The sequence below is a fragment of the Acinonyx jubatus genome, chromosome E4 (assembly GCF_027475565.1).
Source record: "Acinonyx jubatus isolate Ajub_Pintada_27869175 chromosome E4, VMU_Ajub_asm_v1.0, whole genome shotgun sequence".
Classification (NCBI taxonomy): Eukaryota; Metazoa; Chordata; class Mammalia; order Carnivora; family Felidae; genus Acinonyx; species Acinonyx jubatus.
Window position 1 is genome coordinate 62,985,614 of NC_069395.1, and position 27,952 is coordinate 63,013,565.

General features: G+C 38.0%; 1 protein-coding gene across 5 annotated transcripts in view; it reads left to right on the forward strand.

Moving 5' to 3' along the window:
* The window catches only part of CATSPERE (catsper channel auxiliary subunit epsilon), a 201,771-nt gene that overhangs the window by 4,185 nt on the left and 169,634 nt on the right, over window positions 1-27,952 (forward strand). For all 5 annotated transcript variants that reach the window (XM_053209823.1, XM_053209825.1, XM_053209826.1 and 2 more), the window contains 3 exons: window positions 23,691-23,764; window positions 24,314-24,383; window positions 26,423-26,493. In XM_053209823.1, coding sequence (XP_053065798.1) covers window positions 23,691-23,764; window positions 24,314-24,383; window positions 26,423-26,493 — 215 coding nt within the window. The remainder of the gene's footprint in view (window positions 1-23,690; window positions 23,765-24,313; window positions 24,384-26,422; window positions 26,494-27,952) is intronic.

A 27,952-nucleotide genomic window follows, 5' to 3' on the forward strand; every position in this document is an offset into this window, starting at 1 on the left:
AATTGGGAGCCAGAGTTTGATTCTCCACCAGGAAGGTAGACAAAATGCAAGAGAGTAGATGCTAAAACCAGTGGTATAGCAGCTTCCTTGCAAGTGATATTCAGAGAAAGAAAGAAATTATTGAGTGTACAGAAGACACTTTAGGGATGAAATATTTCATAAATCTTGATGGAAAGCATTTTGAAACAGTTTTTCTCTACCTATTTGCTTTTCTGGGAGCTTTGGCATGAGCTTTGGCAGGATTCAGGTTTGACACACATCTAGGAACCTGTGAAGGTGCTCTGAGGGAACATAAGCTGATGGAGGCCATCTCTCTACTTCCCTATGTCCTCTACAGCTTGCCAGTATCTCCCATAAAGGAACTTATGCATTTGTCTAGAGCCTCGTTTTTGTAACCCACAGGACACCTCCGGATTTCCTGGCTCTAGTGGCCAGGGAGGCTTACACTTGTAGTCCCATTGGACTATATGTATTTGTATACTTTAAAAGCTACTGCTTGAGTGTCTGGCTTCTAGACAACATGCATCTAGGTGCTCACTGAGATCCTCCCTTTGGGACAATGACAGGACTGGAACATCCTCAACTACTGGGAGTTATTAAAAATAAAGTAAGCTTCTTGGAAAATCACAAAGTTTTGAAGGACAACCAAGACCTAGGGCAAGGTTAAATGATAAGCTTCATCTTTTACACAAGGCCACTTCATCAAGACTAGAAGAGGTGGTTATTTTATCTAATGCATAGAAATGAACACCAGAGAGTCAAGGAAATAGAAGAAACAGAGGAATATGTTCCAAACAAGAGAATAAGATAAAACCTCAGTGACAGGGGTGGGGGAGACACCTTACTCTAATGGAGATAAGTAATTTGCCTGATAAAGAGTTCAAAATGATAGTTGTAAAGATGCCCTTTGAACTCAGGAGAAGAATGGTTGAACACAGTAAGAACTTCAACCAAGAGATACAAAATATAAGAAGATACCAAATAGAAGTCACAGAGCTGAAGGATATAATAACTGAACTGAAAGGTACACCACAGGGTTCAGTAGAAGACTAGACAAGGCAGAAGAAAGGATCTGTGAACCTGAAAGCAGAGCAGTGGAATACACCTAAACAGAGCAATAAAAAGAAAAAAGAGTGGGGGGAAAAAGTAAAGAAATATTAAGGGACTTACAGAACAACATCAAGTGGACTAACATTCACATTATAGGGGCCCAAAAGAAGAGAGAAAGGGGCTGACAATTTTTAAAGAAATAATGACTGAAAGCTTCCCTAATTTGGGGAGGGAAGCAGACATCCAGATCCAGGAAGCCCAGAGAGTTACAAATAGGATGAACCCAAAGAGACCCCAACAAAGACACATTATAATTTAAACATTGAAAGTTAAACACAAGGAGAGATCTTACAAGCAGCAAGAGAAAAATAACTTCTGTTACATGCAAGATAAACCCCATAAGGCTATCAGTAGATTTTTCAGCAGAAACATTGCAGGTCAGAAGTGAGTGGCACAATATATTCAAAGTGCTGAGAGAAAAAAACTTCCACACAAGAATACTCTGTGCAGCAAAATTTTCATATAGAATTGAAGGAGAAATCGTTTTCCAGATAAGCAAAAGCTAAAGGGATTCATCATCACAAACTAGCCTTACAAGAAATGTGAAAGTGACTTTTTATGCTGGGGGGGGGGGTAGGTACTAATTAGTAACAAAACATGAAAGAATAAATCTCACTGGAAAGGTAACTGTATAGTAAAGGTAGTGGGTTAGTTACTTATAAAGCTAGTGTGAAGGTGAAAAGACAAAAGTACTAAAAATAAACTAATAATTTCTTAAGGGATGCACAGGAAAAAAAGATGTAAACTATGACATCAAAAACAATGTGCAAGGGGTTAGTAAAAATGTAGCACTTTAGATTGTGATCAACCTTGAGTTATTATCTACTTAAAATACACTGTTACAAGTTTTTGTGTGTAAGCCTCATGGTAACCACAAAGCAAAAAACCTGTAGTAGATACATAAAAGATAAGGAAGAAGGAATCTAAGTATGCCACAAAAGAAAGTCAACAAAACAAAAGAGAGGAGAGAAGAAAGAAACACAGAGAAACTACAAACCAGCCAGAATACAGTTAACAAAATGGCGTAAGTACAGCCATACCTCATATCATTGTGCTTCACTTTATTGTGCTTTGCAAATACTACTGTTTTGTTTTTGTTTTTGTTTTACATATTGGAAGATTTATGGCAACCCTGCATCAAGCAAGTCTGTCAACACCATTTTCCCAATACCATCTCATCTGCTCATTTCATGTCTCTGTGTCACATTTTGGTAATTCTCACAATATTTCAAATTTTCATTATTGCATTTGTTATAGTACTCTGTGATCAGTAACCGCAGCTTGCTGAAAGCTCACATGATGGTTAGCATTATTCACAATGTTTTTTAAACTAAGGTATGTACGACATAATGCTATCACACACTTAATAAACTATAGTACAGTCTAAACAATGTTTATATGCAGTGAAAACAAAAAAATTATGTGATTCATTTTATTGTGATATACAATTTATTGTAGTGGTCTGTAAATGAAACTGCAATATCTCAGAGGTATACTTGTACATACCTACCAGTAATTACTTTAAATGTAAATGGACTAAATTCTCTAATCAAAAAACCAAGTGGCTGGCTGGATTAAAAAAAAAATCCATCTATGTGCTGCTGATAAGAGACTCAACAGATGTAAGGACAAACACACAGACTGAAAGTGAAGGGATGGAAAAGGATATTCTGTGCAAATGGAAACCAAAAAAAAGCAGTGTTGGCTATACTTATATCACACAAAATAGGCTTCAAGACAAGAGCATTACATGAAGAAGAAGCGTTCAATCGAATAAGATGACATAACATTGGTACCTATTTATGCATTCTGCATAGGAGTTGCTGAACATATAAAACAAATAATAACAGAACTAAAGGGAGAAATACACAGCAATACAATAATAGTAGAGGATGTTATTATCCCACTTTCATTAGTGGATAATCCAGACAGAAAATCAAAACGGAAATATCAGCCTTGAACAACACATTCAACCAGATAGAACTTAACGGATATTTACAGAACATCCCATCCAAAATGAACAGAATACTCAAACACAGGGAACATTCTCCAGAATAGAGAGGTCATGTGTTAGGCCACAAAGCAAGTCTTAAGATTAGTATCATATCAAGGATGCTTGGGTGGCTCAGTTGGTTGAGCATATGACTTTGTCTCAGGTCATGATCTCTCAGTTTGTGGGTTTGAGCCCCACGTCAGGCTCTGCACTGACATCTCTGAGCCTGGAGCCTGCTTCAGATTCTGGGTCTTCCTCTCTCTCTCTGCCCCACCCCCACTCATGCTCTGTCTCTCAAGAATGAATAAACATTAAAAAACAATAGAAAAAATAAACATTTTAAAAAATTTAAAAAAGAAGATTAATATATCATGCAAATTTTCTGACTGCAGTGGTATAAAACTGGAAATCAATGATAAATAGAAAACTGGAAAATTCACAAATATGTGGGGATTAAACAACATGCTACTGAACAACCAATGCATCAAAAAATAAATTGAAATACAAATCAACCAGTAACTTGAGACAAATGAGGAGGGAATGGGATGCAGCAAAAACACTTCTAAGATAGAGGTTCATAGCTTAAATGCCTAAATCAACTAACAAGAAAAATATCAAACAATATTACACCCCAAGAAACTAGAAAAATAAGAAATGAAGCCCAAAGTAGGTAGGTAGAAGGAAATAACAAAGATAAGAACAGAAATAAATAAAGTAGATGGGGCGCCTGGGTGGCTCAGTCAGTTAAGCATCCGACTTTAGCTCAGGTCGTGATCTTGCGGTTCATGGGTTCAAACCTTGCGTCAGGCTCTGTGCTGACAGCTCAGAGTTTGGAGCCTGCTTGGTATTCTGTGTCTCCCTCTCTTTCTGCCCCTCCCCTGCTCATGCTCTGTGTCTGTCTGTCTGTCTCTCTCTGTCTCTCAAAAATGAATAAAACATTAAAAAAAAAGAAAGAAATGAAATAGAGATTACGATAACAATAGAAAAGATCAATGAAACTAGAAGCTGGTTCTTTGAAAAGATAAAATTAACTGCAGGATACAAAATCAATATTCAAAAAATCTCTTGTGTGGCTGTACACTAACAGCAGTCTGAAAGAGAAATTAAGAAAACAATCCTATTTGGAATTACATCAAGAAATAAAAATACTTAGCAATAAATTTAACCAAGGAGGTAAAAGACTGCTACATTAAAACTATAAGATATTGATGGAAGAAATAGAAGAAAACATAAATAAATGGAAAGATATTCCACACCCATGGATGAAAAGAATTAACATTATTGGGGCGCCTGGGTGGCTTAGTCAGTTAAGCATCCAACTACAGCTCAGGTCATGATCTCATGGTTCATGAGTTTGAGCCCTGTGTCAGGCTCTGTGCTGACAGCTCGGAGCCTGGAACCTGCTTCGGATTCTGTGTCTCCCTGTCTGTCTGCCCATCCCCTATTTGCACTCTGTCTCTCTTTCTCTCTCAAAAATAAATAAACACTTAAATTTTTTTTAAAGAATTAACATTGTTAAGATGGCCATACAACTCGAAGAAATCTACACTTTCAGTGCAATCTTTATCAAAATTCTGATGCTATATTTTACAGAAATAGAACAAACAATGGAAAAGTTTGTGTAAAACCATAAAAGACATCAAATAGCCAAAGCAATATTGAGAAAGAAGAACAAAGCTGGAGGCACCACCTTATATGATTTTAAACTACATCACAGAGCTGTAGCAATCAGAACAATATGTTGGCATAAAAATAGATATAGAGGGGTGTCTGGGTGGCTCAGTCGGTTGAGTATCCAACTCTTGATTATGGCTCAGGTCATGATCTCACAGTTTGTGAGACTGAGCCCCAAGTTGGGCTCTGCACTGACCGTGCGAGTCCTGCTTGGGATTCTCTCTCTCTCTCTCTCTCTCTCTCTCTCTCTCTCTCTCTCTCTCTGCCCCTCCACCCCCCTCTCAAAATAAATAAACGTTTAAGAAAAGGGGCACCTGGGTGACTCAGTTAAGCATCTGACTCTTGGTTTCAGCTTAGGTCAAAATCTCATGGTTCATGTGCTGACAGCACAGAGCCTGCTTGGGATTCTCTGTCTCCTTCTCTCTTCCCTTCCCCTGCTCTCTTTCTCTCTCTCAAAATAAATAAATAAACTTCAAAATACATATATAGAGAGGGATGCCTGGGTAGCTCGGTTGTTTGAATGTTCAACTTTGGTCAGGTCATGATCTCATAGGTCATGAGTCTGAGCCCCAAATGTGCTCACTTCTGTCAGTGCAGAGCCTGCTTCAGATCTTCTGCCCCCCTCTTTCTCTGCCCCTCCCCTGCTTGTGCTCTCTCTCTTGCTCTCTCTCTCTCTCTTAAAAATAAATTAACAACATTAAAGAAAACAACACAGAGATTGATGGAACAGAATAGAGAGCCCAGAAATAAACCCATGCATATATGGTCAATTAATTTGCAACAAAGGAGCCAGGAATATACAATGGGAAAAAGACAGTCTTTTTAATAAAAGGTGTTGTGAAAACTGGATAGCCATATGCAAAAGAATGAAACTAGACAAGTATATTATACCATATACAAAAATTAACTGAAAATGGATTAAAGTCCTGAATAAAAGACTTGAAACCATAAAACTCTGAGAAGAAAACACAGGCAGTAAGTTCCTTCACATTGGTCTTGGCAATGACTTTTTTTTTTAAACTGATACCAAAAGCAAAGGCAACAAAGACAAACATAAACAAATGGAACTACAACAGACTAAAAATATTTTTCACAGTAAAGGAAATCATCAATAAGATGAAAGGGCAATGTACCGAATAGGTGAAAATATCTACAAACCATGTATCTCATAAGGGGTTAACATCCAAAATATATAAAGAACTCATACAACATACAACATAAAATAGGAAAAAGCAAACAATTTGATTTAAAAATGAGCAGAAGATTTAAATGGACATTTTTCCAAAGAAGATCTACGGATTGCCAACAGGAACGTGAAAAAGTGCTCAGTGTCACTAATCATCAAGGAAATGCAAATCAAAACCACAATGAACTCACTTCACACCAGTTAGAATGCCTATTATCAGAAATGAGAGAGGATAAACAGCGACTGACACCACAGAAACACAAAGGATCATAAGAAAATACTGTGAAAAAGTATATGCCAACAAACTGGACAGCCTGGAAGAAATGGATAAATCTAATCTTCCAAAGCTAAACAAGGAAGAAATAGAAAATCTGAGCAGACCAAGTAAAAGTAACAAAATTGAATTGTAATCAAAAAACTATCACAGAATAAAAGTCCAGGACCAGATGTATTCACATAATGAATTTTACCAGACATTTAAAGAAGAGTTAATATCTATTCCCCTCAAATTCTTCCCGAAAACTGGAGAAGGAAAGCTTCTAAATACATTCTATGAGGCCAACATTACCCTGATACCAAAAACAGACAATGACACCACAAAAAAATAAAACTACAGGCCAATATGCATGATGAACATAGATGGAAAATCCTCAACAAAATATTAGCAAACTGCATAAAACAATACATTAAAAGATCACTCACCATGATCAAATGGGATTTATTCCCAGGATGCAAGCATGGTTCAATATCTGTAAGTCAATCAATGTCATAAATGACATCAAGAAAATGAGGGGGAAAATTATATGATCATCTCGGTAGATGCAGAAAAAGCATTTGACAAGATTCATGATAAAAATTTTCAACAAAATGGGGTTAGAGGGAACATACCTCAATATAATAAAGGCCATATAGGAAAACCCCACAGCTAACATTATACTCAATGGTGAAAAACTGAAAGCTTTTCCTTTAAGGGCAGGAAAAGACAAGGTTATCCACTCTCACCACTTTTATTCAACCTAGTACTGGAAGTCCTAGCCACCCACAGCAATGAGACAAGAAAAAGAAACAAGATGCATGCATATTGCTAAAAAAAGAAAAAAAAGGTGGGGGGCGCCTGGGTGACTCAGTCGGTTGAGCGTCCGACTTCGGCTCAGGTTATGATCTCGCTGTCCACGAGTTCGAGCCCCGCGTCGGGCTCTGTGCTGACAGCTCAGAGCCTGGAGCCTGTTTCAAATTCTGTCTCCCTCTCTCTGCCCCTCCCCCCACTCATGCTCGGTCTCTCTCTCTCTGTCAATAATAAATAAACACTAAAAACTTTTTTTAAAAAAGTTAAACTGTCACTATTTGCAGACCACATGATACTTTATGGAGAAAATCCTAAAGACTCTACCAAAAAGCTACTAGAAGTAATAAACCACTTCAGTCAAGTTACAGGATACAAAACTAATATGCAGAACTCTGTGCTATTTACTAACAACAAAGTAATGACTTTATTGTTAGCACTAACAGTAAAGTCCCAGAAAGAGAAATTTGAAAAACAACACCACTTTCAATTGCATCAAAAGTAATAAAGTACCTAGGAATAAACTTAACCAAAGAGGTGAAAGACGTGTACTCTGAAAACTATAAAACACTGATGAAAGAAATTGAAAATGACACAAACAAATGGAAAGATATTTAATTCTCATGGATTGGAAGAATTAATATTGTCAGAATATCCATATTACCCAAAGCAATCTGCAGATTCAGTGCAATCCCTATCAAAATACCAATAGCATTTTTCACAAAACTAGAACAAATAATACTAAAATTTGTATGGACCCACAGAATACCCTGAATAGCCAAAGCAATCCTGAGAAAGAAGAGCAAAGCTGGAGGTATCACAGTTTCAGATTTCAAAATAATACTGCAAATCTGTAGTAATCAAAATAGAATGATACTGGCAGAAAAATAAACACATAGATCAATGCAACAGGATAGAAAGCCCATAAATAAACCCACATTTCTATGATCAATTAATCTATGACAAAGGATGCTGGAATATACAATGGGGAAAAGATAGTCTTTTCAATAAATGGTGTTGGGAAAACTGGACAGCTTCATGTATAAGAATGAAACTGGACTACTTTTAGCAACATACAAAAAAAAAAAAAAAGAAAAAAAAACTCAAAATGGATTAAAGACCTAAACACGAGACCTGAAACCATAAAAATCCTAGAAGAGAAAGCACACAGGCAGTAATTTCTGTGACATTGCGCATAGCAACAGTTTTCTAGATATGTCTCCTAAGGCAAGTAAGACAAAAACAAAAATAAACTATTCGCACTACATCAGAATAAAAAGCTTTTGCACAGCAAAGGAAACTATAGAAGTAAAAGACAACTACTAAATAGGAGAAGATGTTTGCAAATGATATACCTGATAAGGTGTTAATACCCAAAATATATAAAGAACTTATATGACTCAACCCCACCAAAACCCCAAAAACAAATAATCTGATTAAAAGTGGGCAGAGGGGTACCTGGGTGACTCAGTTGGGTGAGCATCTGACTTTTGATTTTGGCTCAGGTCATGATCCCAAGATTGTGGGATCAAGCCTCCCATTAGGCCCCATGCTGAGTGTGGAGCCTGCCTAAAACTCTCACTCTCTTCCTCTGCCCCTCTCCCCCACTTGCTCTCTTTCTCTAAAAAAAAAAAAAAAAAGTATTAAAAAAATGGGCAGAGAAGCTAAATGGACATTTTTCCAAAGAAGATGTGCAGATGGCCAACAGAGACATGAAAAGATGCTCAACAACACTCATCATCAGGGAACTGCAAATCAAAATCACAATGAGATATCACTTCACATCAGTTAGAATGGCTAAAATCAAGAAGACAAGAAACAGTAATTATTAATAAGGATGTGGAGAAAAAGGAACCCTTTTGCACTGTTGGTGGGAATATAAATTGACACAGCCACTGCAGAAGAGTATGGAGATTCATCAAAAAATTAAAAATAGAAATACCATATGATCCAATAATTCCACTACTGTTTACTCAAAGAAAATGAAAACACTAACTCAAAAAGGTATATGCCTCTCTGTGTTTATTACAGCATTGTTTACGATAGCCAAGACATGAAACAACCTAAGTATCCATCAATAGATGAATTGATAAAGACAATGTGATACGTACACACCCACAAACACACAAAATGGAGTTTTACACAGCTATAAAAAAGGATGGGATTGTGCCATTTGAGACAGCATGGGTGGACCTAGAGGGTATAATGCTAAGTGAGGTAAATTAGACTGAGAAAGACAAATACCATATGACTCCACTCAAAATGGAATCTAAAACAAGTGAATAAGCAAATAGAGGTATTCTAGACATAATATGTCATCCATAAATATTTTAGTGTGTATGTTAAAATGTTAAGATTCTTAAATTTTATTTTATTATTATTTTTACTTCCTTAAGTAATCTATACACCCACTGTGGGTATCAAACTCACGACTCTTGAGATCAAGAGTTGCATGCTCTAAGGGCACCTGGGTGGCTCAGACAGCTGGGCATCTGACTTCAGCTCAGGTCATGATCTCACCACTCATGAGTTTGAGCCCCGTGTCAGTCTCTGTGCTGACAGCTCAGAGACTGGAGCCTGCTTTGGATTCTGTGTCTCCCTCTCTCTCTGCACCCACCCCCTCTCCTTCAAAAATAAATAAACATTTTTAAAAAGGCAACCCTAAAACTCTTTAAATACATACATACATACATACATACATACATACATACCATAGCCAAGGCAATTAGACAAGGAAATGAAATAAAGACATCCACATTGGAAAGGAAAAAAAATAAATTACCTCTATTTGCAGATGACATGATTAATATAAAAACCCCTAATGAATCCACTAAAAAATTATTAAAACTACTGAGTTTAGTAATTTCATATGGAAATTCACATGGAATTTCACAGGGAAATTCAAGAAAAAAAGAATAGACCAGACATTTTTGAAAAAGAACAGTGTTGGAAGACTCACAGTTCCTGACTTTAAAACTTAACTATAAAGCTGCAGCAATTGAGGGGTGCCTGGGTGGCTCAGTTGGTTGAGCATCTGACTCTTGTTTTTGGCTCAGTCATGACCTCATGGTTCATGGGTTCGAGCCCCACATCTCTCTCTACACTGACAGAGCCTGCTTTTTTTCTTCTTTACTTATTCCACTTATAGTCTCTTAGTTGTTTTTCTGCCTGTCTTCAATGCCTTTTTTTCAGTTTTTATTCACATATAATTTCCCACCAGTAACTTTTAATTTAATCTTCATGTCCCTTATCATCATCTATTTCACGTGCTGGTTTAGTCAACTCTTATTTCTATTTGTGTTTCATTTTCTGTTCCTAGCTTATGAATTTACTTTATTTCAATTCCAGTACAGTGTTATATTTCAGTTTCAGGTGTACAACCTAGTGATTCACCTACTCAGTGAATTTATAACTCAAGATTTTTCTTTCTCTTGTCACCAAATGCTTGTTTGATATTTAATTCAGTTTAAATATCAGTTTGCAGTTTTCTGCTGCTTTTTGTTTGTTTTTTTAAGGGAATTTAATGAACTGAAATGTTTTTATTTTTATTTTCTTTTCTCCTATAGCAGCTTTTTATAGGTAAAGTCTGATTACACCTTTGAATTTTATGGACAGTTTGGCAGCCTAAGTTGGTTTGCACCATTCCTAGATAAACTTCTCTCATTGTAGCGAAGTGCAGTTTCTTTAACTGATGGCTTTTTGTTGGTAGTGTTGCATTTTCTTGGTTGTTTGGTTTGGTTTTTCGACTCACCTGATCCTAAACCTCCCCTCTTGATTCTTCCCTTCACCACTTACTCTCCGAAGGGTGTTTCCCTTTCCTGTATCTTCTCTCCTGAAGTGACACCTTTCTGAGGGTCTCACGTGCTTTTAATTCCTGTCCTCACAGTTCTGTGGTCTCCCAGGAGGTTTTTTCCTATTATATTTTTGCACCTAGGGAGTGCTTTCTCTCTCTGTGGGTGATTTGAATTCAGTCTTAACCTTTTGTTTCCTGTCTTTTCCCTGCAGTGTTCCAGAAGCCTCCTCACTCTCTGCAATGGATTATGATAGGAGCTTGAGTGAGAGCTCTGCTGAAGATAGTTGGTTTTTCTACTTACAGGTCTACTTGACATTTATAGTATGCTTTGTCTTCTTGCTTTGCTGTAATGTAGACTTTTCTGGGTTTTATTTGTTGATCCGTGTGTTTTTTTGGAAATGTGTGGAGAGAGTCAAACTTATGTGGCCACCATTACCTGGGCTAACCATAAGCCCCCCCACCCCTCATGTTTTGTTACACTGTCAGATTACAGGAATTAGCAACTATATCCTTTTTTTATTCCCACCATGCAGAGACATGGTTCGGCAAAAACTTCTTATGTAATACTTAGCCTCAGTCCTTATGCTGATGTCTCCGCAGTCATTTCGATGGCCTGAAGCTCTTCTTCTAGCAGAGTCTTGAGGAAGGGCTCTTAAGAGTAATATTACCTGAATTACTTTATGGTCATAAGAGCTTATTTATGGATTTGGTATCTAAAAGTTGGTGTATCTGGATATAAAAATTATTGGCTTCTGTTTTATTTCTGTTACTTTGTTGTCTCTGACATAAAGTGTTGCTTCCAAAACATCTGGTGAAAATATGATTTGCTTTCCTTTATGAATAATATGTGTGTTGGTTGTTGTTCTGGTTGTTCTTGTTTTGGTCACAATCCCCAAACTGTTTCTTTTTAAGCCCAGTGCTTTTATTAATATAGCTCCTGGTTGTTTTTATTTTTTAAATCATTTGTAATTGTTTTTCATAGATATGAGCTGTGCCTTTTTAATATGTTGTTTCAAGTTATTTTATTTCACATATTACTCTTGACTTAGAGTTAGTGTTGATGTTACTGTTATGTTCCAAACATCTTGGTTTTCTTCTTCAGGATCTCCCAACTATACATACATTGGATTTTCTTTGCCTATCTTTTATATTTGCCACTTATTCTTGAATTACTTTTTATCTCTTTTGTTCTTAAAAAGCTGTTTATCTCAAGGCCTTATCTATTGCTTATTCACAGTTGTGTTTTCTCTAAACACATTTGGTTTATTTCTGAAATGGCTTTTTCTTTTATTTCTATATTTTTCCTGAGTTCTAGCTTATTTATGAATTTCAAATTCTGATTTATATTGTTCTTTCATAACTTCTATCATTTCCTTATTTATTTTGCCTCATTTTGAAATAGTAGATGTATCAGCCAGTGTTCTCACAGAGAAACAGAACCATTTTAGAATTTATACATACTTATATTAAGAGATTTATTTTAGGGAACTGGCTCCTGTGACTGTGGGAGCTTGCAACTCTGAAATCTTTAGGTCAGGCCAGCAAGCTGGAAATTCAGTCAAGAGTTAATGCTGCAGTGTTGAAGCAGAATTTCTTCTCCAGGAAACCTCCATTTTTTTCTGAAGGTTTCCAACTGATGGAAGAGGCCCCATCCACATTATTAAAGGCATTCTCTTTTACTTAAAGTCAACTGACTATAGATATAAGCCACATCTATAAAAATATCTTCACAGATAAACCTAGGTTTGATTAAATAACTGTGTACTATAATCTAGCCAAGTTGATACATAGGCTAACACTCATATTAAGTTATAGCGTTCATTTATACATTGTGTATGTTCTTACAGTTATTCTGCTTCATATTTTCTTTTTCGTGTAATAACTATGTGAAATTAGACTGTGATCCTTTTTCTGTTACTTTTTTTTTTTTACATGAAATTAATTTTCCTGATCTTTAAGGAGGGTGGGTCAAAATAACTTTTCTAACTTCATGGCTGTAGAGTTACCTCTTCTGTTGTTTTGTAAAGTATCCAAAAAATGAGGCTAATACTTTCTGAGATCTCCAGATTCTATTTCCCTCTCTCATTTATCTGTAGCTTCTCTTTCCTTTGTCTTTATTGTCCCTTTCCAACTCTATTGGGATTCTTTTCCCTGTATTTTTCATTACAGATCCTTGTCCTAGAAGGTATCTTTGGGTCCTTGGTTTAGGGTTCGTAGGTCCCAGCTTCTCCTGCTCTTTCAGACATTATCATGGACTTCATGGACTTACTTAGAAATGGAAGGTGCAACAACCACTCTGGTTAGAGTTGCTATCCTCGAAGTGTCCTGCCGTGGTTTCCACTGAATACCTATCACTGATTTAGGTGGTTCTTCCCTTCTAAGGTCTACCGTATTTGCTTTCTTTTGCTTCCTTATGCTCATACATGTGAGTCTGGTTGTTTTAGCTGGTTTGTTCTAACCCACTTATATTTGGGGATTTTGACAGATACTTTGTCACCAAGTTCTATTATTGGCATTGTCCAGTGTTGTTTGTTTTGTTGGTACTATCCTAATTGTTCTCTCTCTGCTTATAAGGAAATTTGGGTAGATTGAAAAACTACATCACCACTAACCCTTCACAATTTGTTTTCTTTTTTAAACTCTTCTTTTTTCCTCTTTTTAAACAGCCTTCCTTCTACTATTTTGGGTTTTCTCTGTTGTTATTTTATTAGCATCTTCTACTGAAAACAGAGTTTATTCACTTTGAAACTACCTTATTTCTTTTGTATATTGAAGGATATAAATTTCATTTTAGGAGTTATTTATACTATATGCTACATTTTGATAACATTGAATGCTTTTATTGTTTACTTATACATATTTTGTAATTTCCTTTGTGATTCCTCCTTTGCTCCATGAATCACTCAGAAGTAAAGTTTGGGCTTTCTATTTTAAGAATTATATGTATCCTAAGATTTTCTTCTACCTTTATGAGAAATTCTAATTTTATTTCATTAATATCAAAAGCATAGTATGTGTGATAACAATTCTTTGAGATTGGCTAAGACTAATTTTGTAAATAAGGTCAATTTTGATTAAATGTTCTATGTAAGATTGGAAAGAATATGTTTTATATTGGTAAATTTTAGGAAGTGTGTGTGTGTGTGGTGTGTGTGTGTGTGTGTATGTATCTTTTACAGGTTTATCTGTAGTTTGAGAAAAGTGTATCAAAAATATACCACAGTATTTGTGACTTTTAAATTGTTTCCTAGTAATTCTATCAAATTTTGCTTTATATAATCTACAGGTTTAAGGCAATCTCTATCAAATGCCAACACCATTTTTCACAAAACTAGAACAAATAATACTAAAATTTGTATAGAACTACAAAAGACCCCAAGTAGCCAAAGTGATGTTGAGAAAGAACAAAACTGGAGGTATTACAATCCCAGATATCAAGCTACACTACAAAGCTGTAGTAATCAAAACAGTATGGTACTGGCACAAAAATAGACATAAAGATCAATGGAACAGAATAGAAAGCCCAGGAATAAACCAATTAATCTATGACAAAGGAGGCAAGATTACACAGTGGGGAAAAGGCAGTGTCTTCAACAAATGGTGCTGGGAAAACTGGGCAGCAACATGCAGAAGAACGAAATGGGACCACTTTCTTATACCACATATAAAAATAAGCTCATAATGGATTAGAGACCTAAATGTGGGACCTAAAACCATAAAAATTCTAGAAGAGATCACAGGCAGTAATGTCTCTGACATCAGCCACAGCAACATTTTTCTAGATATGTCTCCTAAGGTAAGGAAAACAAAAGCAAAAATAAACTATGGGAACCCTATCAGAATACAAAGCCTTTGCACAGCACAGAAAACCATCAACAAAACAAAAAAACAACCTACTAAATGAGAGAAGATATTTGCAAAAGATATATCTGATAAGGGGTTAATATCCAAAACATATAAAGAGCTTATACAACTCAACACACACACACACACACACACACACACACACACACACACACACACAATCCAATCTAAAAATGGGCAGAAGACCTGAATAGACTTTTTTTCCAAAGACCTACAGATGGCCAACAGAGATGTGAAAAGATGTTCAACATCACTCATCATCAGGGAAATGCAAATCAAAACCACGATGAGATATCACCTCACACCTGTCAGAATGGCTAAAATAAAAAACACAACAAACAACAAAGGTGGGTGAGAATGTATAGAAATAGGAACCCTTGTGTACTGTTGGTGGGAATGCAAACTGGTTCAGCCACTATGGAAAAGAGTATGGAGATACTTTAAAAAATTAAAAACAGAAATACCATATGATCCAATAATTCTACTACTGGGTATTTATCCAAAGAAAATGAAAACACTAATTCAAAAAGATGTATGCATCCCTATGTTTATTGAAGCATTATTTACAACAGCTAAGATACAGAAGCAACCTAAGTATCTATCAATAGATCAATGGATAATGAAGATTGCTTATCAGTAGATGAATGGATAAGGAATACACACACACACACATACGCACACACAAACACACGCACACACAGGAATATTACACAGTCATACAAAAGGATGAGATCATGCCATTTGAAACAACATGGGTGGGCCTAGAAGGTATGTTAAAGTGAAATAAGTCAGATTGAGAAATAAGTCATAGGGTTTCAGTCATATGTAGAATCTCAAGAAACAACGACAGCAACAACAAAGAATAAACAAAACACAGAATCAGACCTATAAATACATAAGACAAAATTATGGTTGCCAGAGGGAAGGGTGGCAGGTCGGGCAAAATGAGTACAGGGGAGTGGGAGATACAGGCTTCTAGTTATGAAATGAATGAGTCAGAGGAATAAGACACAGCATAAGGACTTTGTCAATGATATTGTAATAGCAGTATATGGAGACAGATGGTGGCTACACTTGTGGTGAACGGAGCATTAATGTAAGACCTTGTGGAATTGCTATGCTGTATACCTGAAACTAATGTAACATTGTGTGTCAACTAAAATTTAAACATTTTTTTCTTTACGTATTTCAGGGTTATGTTATATCTTCTGGTGATTTTTTTCTCTTTTTTCTTACACACTGTCACTGATCCTATCATTTCAAACTTATGACATAGTTGGTATCATAATCCCCTTTTTACAAGCAAAGACACTGATACACTCTTTGCACACGTATATCTACATGAAATGTGTACACATTATAAAACTGTGACTCTAAAGGTGAAATGATGTCCCAACGCTGGCTGACGTAGACCAATGTTGAGACTGAGACTGATGATATTAGGATGTGGATCAGTATCCTTCAAAAGAGGAAAGAAAGAACTTATAAATAAAAGAATGTGAAGCAGAAAAAAAAAGAAATAAGGAAAATGTGACTGGTGAAAGTGATAGTGACAGTCAGTGATCCGTGAATAGGAGGACCTCAGAATTCACCATGTCTTATTTTTAAGTGTAGGATCTTGTCTCATCCATTTTTCTTTATCCTCAGAATCTGCTGGAGTACAGTCACCTGCCAGACACTTGAGAGATGATGATGATGATGATTATTATTATTATTATTTTACTAAAAAAAATTTAATGCTTATTTATTTTTTAGAGAGAGGCACAGAATTGAGTAGGGGAGGGGCAGAGAGAGAGGGAGACACAGAATCTGAAGCAGAATCCAGGCTCGGAGCTGTCAGCACAGAGCCCAATGCGGGGCTCAAACCCACAAGCTGTGAGATCCTGACCTGAACCAATGTCAGATGCTTAACTGACTGAGCCACCCAGGTGCCCCTATTATTAATATTTTAAATGTTTATTTATTTTTTAGGGAGAGAGAGCAGGGGAGGGGCAGAGAGAAAGGGGGACAGAGAATCCCAAGCAGGCTCTGCGCTGACAGCAGAGATCCCAATGCGGGGCTGTAACTCACAAACCACAAGACCATGACCTAAGCCGAAGCTAGTCCCTCAACCAACTGAGCCACCCAGGTGCGCTGATTATTTTTGAAGTAAAATAAGAATCTTATAGGGTTCTTTTATTAATTTATTTTCAAGTTAGTTAACATACAGTGTAGACTTGGCTTCAGGAGTAAAACCCAGTGATTCATCTTTTACGTATGACACCCAGTGTTCATCCTGAAAAGTGCCCTCCTTAATGCCCGTCACCCATTTAATCCACCCCCAACCCCCACTCCAGCAACCCTCAGATTGTTCTCTGTATTCGAGAGTCTCTTATGGTTTGCTTCCCTTTATGTTTATCTTAATTTTCCTTCCCTTCCCCTATATTCATCTGTTGAGTTTTTCAAATTCCACATATGAGTGAAATCATATGATATCTGTCTTTCTCTGACTTAATTTGCTTAGCATAATACCCTCCAGTTCCATCCACATTGTTGCAAATGGCAGGATTTCATTCTTTCTCATCATCAGGCAGTATTCCATTCTTCATCCATTCATCAGTTGATGAACATTTGGGCTCTTTGCATAATTTGGTTATTGTTGATAGCACTGCTATAAACATTGGGTGCATGTACCCCTTTGAATCAGCACTCCTGTATCCTTTGGATAAATTCTGGTAGTGCAATTGCTGGTTCTATTTTTTAATTTTTTGAGGAACCTCCACACTGTATTCCAGAGTGGATGCACTGGGTCGCATTCCCACCAACAGTGCAAAAGGGTTCCCCTTTCTCCGCATCCTTGTTGTTTCGTGAGTTGTTAATTTTGGCCACTTTGACTGATGTGAGGTGGTATCTCACTGTGGTTTTTATTTGTATTTCCCTGAAGATGAGGGATGTTGAACATCTTTTCACCCCTTTGTTGTGCAGAAGCTTTTTATCTTGATGAGGTCCCAATAGTTCATTTTTGCTTTTATTTCCCTTGCCTCCTAAGACATGTCAAGTAAGAAGTTGCTGTGGCTGAGATCAAAGAGGTTGGTGCCTGTTTTCTCCTGTGGGATTTTGATGGTTTCCTGTCTCACATTTAGGTCTTTTATCCACTTTGAATTTATTTTTGTGTATGGTGTAAGAAAGTGATTTGGTTTCATTCACCTTCATGTTGTTGCCCAGTTCTCCCAGCACCATTTGCTAAAGATAGTGTCTTTTTCCATTGGATACTTTTTCCTGCTTTGTAGAAGATTAGTTGGCCATACATTTGAGGGTCCATTTCTGAGCTCTCTATTCTATTCCACTGACCTATATATCTGTTTTTGTGCCAATACCATACTGTCTTGATGATTACAGCTTTGTAATACATCTTGAAGTCCAGGGTTGTGATGCCTCCAGCTTTGGTTTTCTTTCTCAACATTACTCGGGTCTTTTGTGGTTCCACACAAATTTTAGGATTGTTTGTTCTAGCTCTGAGAAAAATGCCGGTGCAATTTTGATTGGGATTGCATTGAATATATAGATTGCTTTGGGTAATGTCAGCATTTTAACAATATTTGTTTTTCCAACCCATGAGCACAGAATGTTTTTCCATTTCTTTGTGTCTTCTTCAGTTTCTTTCATAGCTTTCTGTGGTTTTCAGCACACAGATCTTTTACTTCTTTGGTTAGGTTTATTCCTAGATGTTTTATGGGTTTTAGTGCAATTATAAATGGGATTGATTCCTTGATATCTCTTTCTATTGTTCCATTATCGGTGTATAGAATGCAACCAATTCCTGTACATTGATTTTATATCCTGAGATTTTGGTGAATTCCTATATCAGCTCCAGCAGTTTTTTAGTGGAGTCTTTCAGATTTTCCAGGTAGAGTACCATGTCATCTGCAAAGAGTGAAAGTTTGACTTCTTCTTTGCCAATTTGGATGACTTTTATCTCGTTTTGTCGTCTGATTGCTGAGGCTAGGACTTCCAACACTACGTTGAACAACAGTGGCAAGAGTGGACATCCCTCTCATATTTCTGATCTTCGGGGGAAAGCTCTCAGTTTTCTCCACTGAAGATTATATTAGCTGTGGGCCTTTCATATGTGGCTTTTATAATGTTAAGGTGTGTTTCTTCTATCCCGACTTTCTTGACGGTTTTTATCAAGAAACGATGCTGTATTTTGTCAAATGCTTTTTCTGCATCTGTTGACAGCATCGTATGGTTCATATTATCTTTTCTTCTATTAATGTGGTCTATCATGTTGACTGATTTGTGAAATATTGAACCAGCTCTGTAGCCCAGGAATGAATCCCACTTGATCGTGGTGAATAATTCTTTTAATGTACTGTTGAATTCAGTTTGCTAGTATTTGTTGAGAATTTTTGCATCCAGGTTCATCAGGGATACTGGCCTGTGATTCTCCTTTTTAGTGGAGTCTGTCTGTTTTGGGAATCGAGGTAATGCTGGCTTCATAGAATGAGTCTGGAAGCTTTCCTTCCATTTCTATTTGTTAGAACAGTTTGAGAAGAATGGGTATTAACTCTGCCTTAATTATCTGGTAGAATTCTCTTGGGAAGCCATTCTGGCCAGGACTCATTTTGGGGGAGATTTTTGATAACCGATTCAATTTCTTTGCTGGTTATGGGTCTGTTCAAATTTTCTATTTTTCCCCATTTGAGTCTTGGTAGTGTGTGAGTGTCTAGGAATTTGTCCATTTCTTCTAGATTTTCCAGCTTATTGGCACATAATTTTTCATAGTATTGTCTTCTAATTGTTTGTATTTCTGTGGTGTTGGTTGTGATCTCTCCTCTTTCATTCATGATTTCATCTATTTCGGTCCCCTCTCTTTTCTTTTGAGAAGTCTGGCTAGAGGTTTATCATTTTTGTTTATTCTTTCAAAAAAACATTCATTGATCTGTTCTACTGTTTGTTTTTTTGTTTGTTGTGACTCTACATTGTTTATTTCTGCTCTAACCTTTATTATTTCCCCTCTTCTGCTGGCTTTGGGCTTTATTTGTTGCTCCTTTTCTAGCTTCTTTAAGTGTAAGGTTAGGTTGTGTATGTGGGACCTTTCTTGCTTCTTGAGATAGTCTTGAATTGCAATGTATTTTACTTTTAGGACTGTCTTTGCTGCATCCCAAAGGATTTGGACTGTCATATTTTCATTTTCATTTGCTTCCATGTATTTTTAAATTTCTTCTTTAATTTCCTAGTTAGCTCCTTCATTCTTAATTAGGATGTTCTTTAACCTCCATGTATTTGGAGGCTTTCCAAAAATTTTTCCTGTGGTTGATCTCAAGTTTCATAGCATTGTGATATGAAAATATGCATGGTATGATCTCAATCTTCTTGTACCTATTTGAGGGCATTTTCTGACCCACTATGTGATCTGTTTTGGAGAATGTTCTATGTGTACTCGAGAAGAATGTGTATTCTGCTGCTTAAGATGAAATGTTCTGAATATATCTGTTAAGCCTATTTGGTCCTATGTGTCATTCAGAGCCATTGTTTCCTTATTGATTTTCTGCCTAGATGATCTGTTCCATTGTTGTAAGTGGAGTATTAAAGTCTCGTGCAATTATGGTATTATTACCCAAAAGTTTGCTTATGTTTGTGATTAACTGGTTTATGTATTTGGGTGTTTCACATTGGGGGCATAAATATTTACAATTGTTAGCTCTTCTTGATGGATAGACCCCTTAATTATGGTATAATGTTTCTTCATCTCTTGTTACAGTGTTTGTTTTAAAATCTAGTTTGTTTGATATAAGTATGGCTACTCTGGCTTTCTTTTGACATCTGTTTGCATGACTGCTGGTTCCTCACCCCCTCACTTTCAATCTTCAGGTGTTCTCTGGTCTAAAATGAGTCTCTGGTAGGCAGAATATAGATGGATCTTGGTTTTTTATCCATTCTGATACCCTGTGTTTTCTGATTGGGGCATTTAGTCCATTTACATTCCAAGTGATTATCGAAAGATATGGATGTAGTGCCATTGTGCTATCTGTAGATTTCATGTTTGTTGTGATGTCTCTGGTTCTTTGTAGTCTTTGCTGCTTTCCACTTACAGAGTCCCCCCTTAGGATCTCTTACAGGGCTAGTTTAGTGGTCACAACTCCTTTAGTTTTTGTTTGTCTGGGAAAGTCTTTATCTCTCCTTCTGTTCTGAATGACAGCCTTGCTGGATAAAGGATTCTTGACTACATATTTTTCCCATTCACTCCCTTCTGGCCTGCCAAGGTTCAGTAGACAGGTCTGCCACCAACCTTATGTGTATTACCTTGTAAGCTAAGGACCTTCTGTCCCTGGCTGCTTTCAGAATTCTCTCTTTATCTTTGTATTTTGCCAGTTTCACTGTGCCACGTCATGGTGTTGACCTGTTTTTGTTGATTTTGAAGTGAGTTCTCTGTGCCTCTGGGACATGGATGCCTGTTTCCTTCCCCAGATTAGGGAGGTTCTCAGCTATAATTTGTTCAAATAAACCTTCCACCCCTTTCTCTTGCTTTTCTTCTTCTGGAACTCCTATGTGATGCCTATTGTTTCATTTCACAATCATTTAGCTTTCTAATTCTCCCCTCATGATCTAGTAATTTCCTTTCCCTCTTTTTTTTCAGCATCATTTTCCATAATTTTATCTTCCCTTTCACCTACTCTCTCCTCTGCTTCTTCCACCCTTGCTGTCACTGTATCTAGTTTATTTTGCATTTCATTTATAGCATTTCTTAATTCATCATGCCTAGTCCTAGGTTTGATCTCTACAGCAATAGATTCTCTGTTATCTTCTATGCTTTCTTCAAGCCCATCTATTAGTCTTATGACTATTATTTTAAATTCTTGTTCAGATATATTGTTAATATCTGTTTTGAGCAATTCTCTAGCTGTGATTTCTTCCCAAATTTTGTTTTGGGGAAGAATTCTTCTGTTTCATCATTTTGGCTAATTTCTGTCTTTTGCATGTTTTAGTAGCTTGTTCTGTGTCTGCACCTGCAAGTACTACTATATTAAAAAGGGGTCATTCACTGTTGAGGGCCTGGCACTTCAGGAAGTGTTTTTGGCATATGTTGCATGCACTCTATTGTTGTGTTTTGGCTGCTCTATCCCACTGGTCAGTCCTCTGCAGAGGTCCTCCTTGCTTGTAGTGCTGGAGTGTTTGGACCTTCCACCAGGTGGGCTTTGATTTGTTTGTTGAAGTAACCATGGAAAAAAAGGAAAGAGGTAGGGGGGAGGCCTGATCCCATAAGAAAAGAAAAATGAAAGGGGAGAAAAGAAGACCAAACAGAGAATCAAAAAACTATAAGGCTTACATCCAGAGAAAAAGAAAGGAAAATAAAGAAGGAAAAGAGATAGAAAAGATCTAAAAAAATAAAGTAAAAATGCCTGAACAGACTATATATATATTAAGAATTGACCACAAACAATTCAGAAACTATGAGCCTTATTCCAATAGAAAAAAGGAAGAGGGTAAAAAGAAAAAGAGAAGAGAAGAAAAAAAGAAAAGAGAAACGAAAAAGACAACCAGACAGGCAAACAACAACAATAACAACAGCAACAAACAGTTGTCTGTTGGTGCCAGGGACAGGTGGCTGTCCTGGTCTGGAGGAGAGGCTGGCTGCATTGGCTCAGTGTCAGTCTTGTTCCAGTAGGTGTGCAGTTACCAGGGGCAGGGTTTGGTGTAAGTGTCCCGCCTCCACTGGGGGCTGCTGTGCTTCTCTCTGAAGCCCCACTGTGTCAGTGATGGGGAGAAAACTGGCGACACCCCAATCTCTCCTTCCCACGCCAGGTTGTCTCAAACCCCTGTTCAGGCAGCCCTCACAGGATAGCGAGGGCATTCAGCTTGACCTGTTCCTCACGGTTCTCCGGCACCTTCTAGAAGCCCACCTGGGATTCAAAACCCAATGTCTTAAAGGACCCCACACAGCATGGTTCCTGTTCTGATGTAGAGCCACTCCACTCTGCTGATAAAAGGCTGATAAAAGACTGGGCGCCTGGGTGGCTCAGTCAGTTGGGCCTCTGACTTCAGCTCAGGTCATGGTCTTCCAGTTCCTGCACTTGAGCCCCGCATTGGGCTCTCTCCTGTCAGCACAGACCTGGCTTCGGATCCTCTGTCCCCCCCCCCCCCCACCCCGCCCCTCCCCTGCTTGTGTTCTCTCTGTCTCAAAATAAATAAATAAACTAAAAAAAAAAAAAAAAGGCCTTTGGCTGGCACCTGCAGGGTCTTTGTCATTGGGGAGGCAATAAACCCTTTTCCCAAAGTACTCTGGAAAGGGGACTGTTTTCCAGTGTCCCCCAGAGATCCGTGTACCAGGCTATGCGCTCCAGGGGGAGGTTCCTCCTCCACAGGAGCACACAGCGGCTCCGGGCTTAGCTTCGGAGAAAGTCGGCGAAAGTCGTGCACTTCTGAAACCTCCGAGTTTCAGCTCCTAAGGCTGTTTGCAAAATAGAAACTGGCACTCTCTGTATTTCTCATTCCCCCATCTGTGGTCTGGAGAGGTTTTCCTTTTGTGCCAACTGAGTCCTGACTTTTACAACCCCTCTCTCTTTCACTCCCTTTTGTCTCTGCACAGAAAGGGCTCCCTCCCTTCCATGCCTCTGCCATTTTCTCTCCACTCCATATACACGCGCCTCCATCCCACCACGCTGCCTCTCTCTGCCCCTGGAGGTCCGTCTGCCACTCTGCAGATCCATTTCCTGGGTGGTCCAAGTGATCTCTCCTCACTACAGCTGTGTTTGAGGGACCAGGGCAATCCCAGTCCCCCTACTTCCCTGTCGTCTCAACTCCACAAAGAAGCTTAGAGTTTTTAAGGGAGACTACTGAAGTGTCTTGGAAAAGCTACATTGCCTTTCTTTGTCGCATTACTTTGTACAATTTTAAAGCAATAAAATGTTTAGTCATTCTTTCTTTCAATGATAAGGACACAGAAAATTCAACCCTGCCTCTGAATACTGAGGTAAAAATTCTGGGGCAGACCTTTTGTTTGAACTATTGTACCTTCTTTTTTTAGATTACGTTAGAGTATGAAGGAACATCATTTCTTGAGTGGAGTGTGCCAGGAACTTGTTCAGTGAAAAATAAAAGGTAAGATTTTTGCTGCTGATGTCAATATAATGTGTGTATTTACCCATAAAAAAGTATTCGTATAGTGCGGACAGATTTAAGGCAGTAATTGAATGTAAATTTCTTCCCATTAAATAGATGTGCGAAGAAAGACAAGATCTCTTTGAAAATAGGATATGGGGTGCCTGGGTGACTCAGTCCGTTAAGCATCCAACTTCGGCTTAGGTCATGATCTCAAGGTTCATGGGTTTGAGCCCCGCACTGGGCTCTGTGCTGACAGCTCAGAGCCTGGAGCCTGCTTCGGATTCTGTGTCTCCCTCTTTCTCTGCTCAACCTCTCTCTCTCTCTCTCTCTCTCTCTCTCTCTCTCTCTCTCTCTGTCTCTTTTGCTGTCCTCAAAAATGAATAAACATTAAAAAAAATTTTTTAAAGAAAATAGTATAAAAGTAAAATATGCTGTATGTTTTCTTTTTCTTGTTAGCATACAATTAATGTTTTTAGGCTTAAAAAGTAGGGAATTTTTCCTAACCTTGTATGCTTATTTATCTTTCTGTTCTTTTTATAATACTAGCTCACCGAGGACAGAGCTGCGTTGTTCTTCTCCTGGTGTTCATACTATAAGACCAGTTGTTGTGGGCCCAGTGAGTTGATTTTAATGATAACTTATTAAATCTTGAGTAATTATCTCTGTTACACTTTATTTCCCATATTTTGAGCTTTCAACCTAACTTAATCTGTTTTAAATAGCATGTGTTAATCATAGATAAGAGGTATTTTTAAATTATTATCAATATGGCATTAACTTCCAGATATATCTCATAGAAAATGATGTTATGAAATGGTATGTGATTTTACCTTAGCCTTTTTGTCAATAAGTATGCGAAAGCCTCAGTTACCACCTTCCTGGTAACAATACTCCCCAATGAGTGGGTCTCACATCATATACTTTTATAACAATTCCCTGGATTAAAAGCCATTTCTGGCAAGTTTGTTTTTACTATATTTTCTTCAATTCGAGAAAGCATTTGTGAATGCAAATACATAAGAGTGATGTTGAATCCTTTCTGGGTTACAAAAAAAAAGAAAAAGCTAAGCATCAAAAACATTGGCTCTCTACTAATTAGTAACAGGTACCGGCCAGGCATTCATAGCTGATATTCGCACGCAAGCGTGTCTAAAGCCACTGCCATAGAGACTGCGTGTGACAAAATTTGACTATATTTTGGGGCTTATGCCTTCTTCTTGATTTCTAATCTTTATTTTCAGAGAACAAGTAGAGTGATGCAGGAGAGGCCAAATGAATATTAATTCATTTTTTCAAAACTCGTAGATTGAAAAGTATTTCAACTTGAGGTTTTTGAGTTTGTGAATATTTACCAGTTTCATGGACACAATTCTGAGGAAGTAAAGGTTTACTCCTTTTCCTTTTGTTGTGTGTTGGAAGCCCAAATGTGCAATGTTACATACACACAAATACATGCATAGAGAAGAGTATCTTTGTCGTTTACAGATAGTGCCATCAGATCTTATAACCTTTAAGGATGTACACGTGACTTTAGAAATGCATTCGAAAACACTCAGATATAACAATCCAAAATGTCTCCAGGCATTGCCAGTGTACCCTGGTGAGCAAAATCATCTCTGATTCAGAACCATCATGGAAGAAAATGAATTGAATTGCATTTCAGTGAGTAAGACTGTCCAGGAAAGCTCACTATTTTCCTTTATACACTCACAGAGAACATTCTGTTACCACATGAAGTATAAGGGGTTGGTTTCCATACTGACTGACTTGCAATTCTAAGTTCTGGCATTTTCTACATGGAGTTAACTTCCCATCCACAAGGTTAAGGGCTCAGTCCCACAAGACTGCTCCATTTCGGATGCCAACTGCAAGTCCCGGTTTGTCACCTGTACTCGTGACTGGCCGTCCATAAGTCCAGGTTCCTACAACCTTCTCCTCAGGGTCAATAATTTGCTAGAACAGCTTGCAGGACTCATGGAGATGCATTTATCGGTTATGATAAAAGACATGATAAAGGATACAGATGAACAGCCAGAGAAGAGCTGCATCAGCCAAAGTCTGGAAGGGCCCTGCGCACAGGAGCTTCCGACCCCATGGAGCTGGGTTGTGTCACCCTGCCAGCACATGGACATGTTTAGCAACCTGATTTTTATGGGCTTCGTCACATAGGCGTGATCAGCCATTAACTCGTTTTCTAGGCCTTCTCCCCCCTCCAAAGGGTGAGAGGTTGAGGTAAAAGTCCCAAGCTTCTAATCATGGCTTGGGCTCTCTAGTGACCAGTTCCCATCCTGGATCCCACCCCGCGTCGCCTCGTTAGAGCAAAAGGGATCGAGGGTCTCTGTGTCAGACCCTCCCGTCGTTGAGGAGATTAGAAGAGTTGTAGGAGCTCTGCGTCAGGAACTGCGATCGAAGCCCAAAGACGAGCAGAACTGGGTGCAAAGACCGGTACGTAACAGGTTTGTCACTCACGATAGTGAATTCGTAATCACAGAGAATAGCGACAGGACTGAACTGGTATTACATGAATATTTGTCAGTTCTGTTCTGAAATTTGTTCATTATACCCCCTCTCATCTTAGATCACTAATTTAGTGCCTCTGCGACTTTTCTGCCTGTATCCAAATTTGTATTTAAAGCTACCTTAACTTCCTTTTAGGGTTCAGAAGAAGAACGCAATCTGTCTGTGCCAAGTTCTCATATCTGCTTCCTGTGGTATTATAGAGCTATGTAAGTAAGGCAGCGTTGAATACAAAGACAATCAATGCTTTTTAAGAATAATTAGATTTAACTGTTAATTAACCACAGACGGATGACCTACATTATACTTTTCACATAAGCTTGCACTCACCAATCAAGATACCCTCAAACAAAATGCCAAACTAATATTGGGAAACAAACAATAAAAGTAACAATAGCAACCACTATTTGAACACATATTTCTAATGTTCATACTTGACGTGAATTATCTCTCTCACTTTTCATAACAAACAGAAATGCAAGTATTGTTATCTTTATTTTATAAATGAGGACATGTAAGCTTGGGTAGGTTAAAGAACTCAGATAATAATACACAGCTACCAATAACTAGCCTTGGGATTTGCTGCTGGTTTTTCAGACTACAGGGCTCTCTTAATTCCATTATATACATCGTTTCTCCAACCCATATTAACATGAGAGTGAATGAAAATAACTAAAAAGAGAAAACTGGCACAGGAGAAAATAATTAAGCGCATTAGAAAATCATCTGATAAGTTAAAACCATCAATGAATCAGAATATTTTTCAGTGCAACAGTCAAGGCAATATCCTAAGTCCTGAATAGGATACAGGGAACTGTCTTATGTGGCCCCTGCTCCCCAGAGGACTCAACAGCCTCGCATTTCATTGGCCACAGGGATTACTTGAGGACTGGCACATGACCCAGGCAGTCGCCAGCAGAATACTCGTGTCTTCTGTAAAGCGGAAGTGGTTGTTGCCGATAGTTGTCTTGGTTCACGTGGTCCCTTAGAAGTCAGATGGCTCCGCAGTGTACATGCAATTTTCGGACTAGAAGCCCTGATAACTAGATTTTAGCAAGCCCTTCAAGGAGTGCACGTTCCATTCCTCTCAGAAATACTGCCACCTTCCCAGACTCTTACCAAGAAGCAAGGATGGAGTCTCTGCTACTCCTGAACCTGACAGGGTTCTGTCCTAGTTGGGGATTTCAGATATGCCAATCACCAGCTTTCTCCTGCGGGTTTGAAACCAACTGAGAAACAGACAAAGGCTAATTTGGAGATAAAAATTCCCTGTACAGCAGAATTGGAGAACAGAACCTTCCTCTCTGGCCACATGGGTTATTTTCTGCCTCCTCCAAGCAGAGACCAGGGGGGCCATCAGAGAAGGCAATCTGCCAAAAAAAAAGCATTGAAAAAGCATTGATAGTCAGTTTCACGAGTTTCCAACCTCACTCACACACACTGAGCCCCAAGGGCTAGTGACGGATATGGGCTTCCAAACTGCTCTGATCTGGTCATGAATCATGAAAACAAAATCGGAAGAAGCAGCACCTATCTAGGGGGGACAGTTAAGCCCAAAGAGACAGCTCAGTGGGAGCTAAGGGTTTTTCTGTTACGTAAGTGGTAAAAATGTACACAATTTATCACCTGTAAAAATACCATTTACAGAGTAAAATGCAACTAATACTC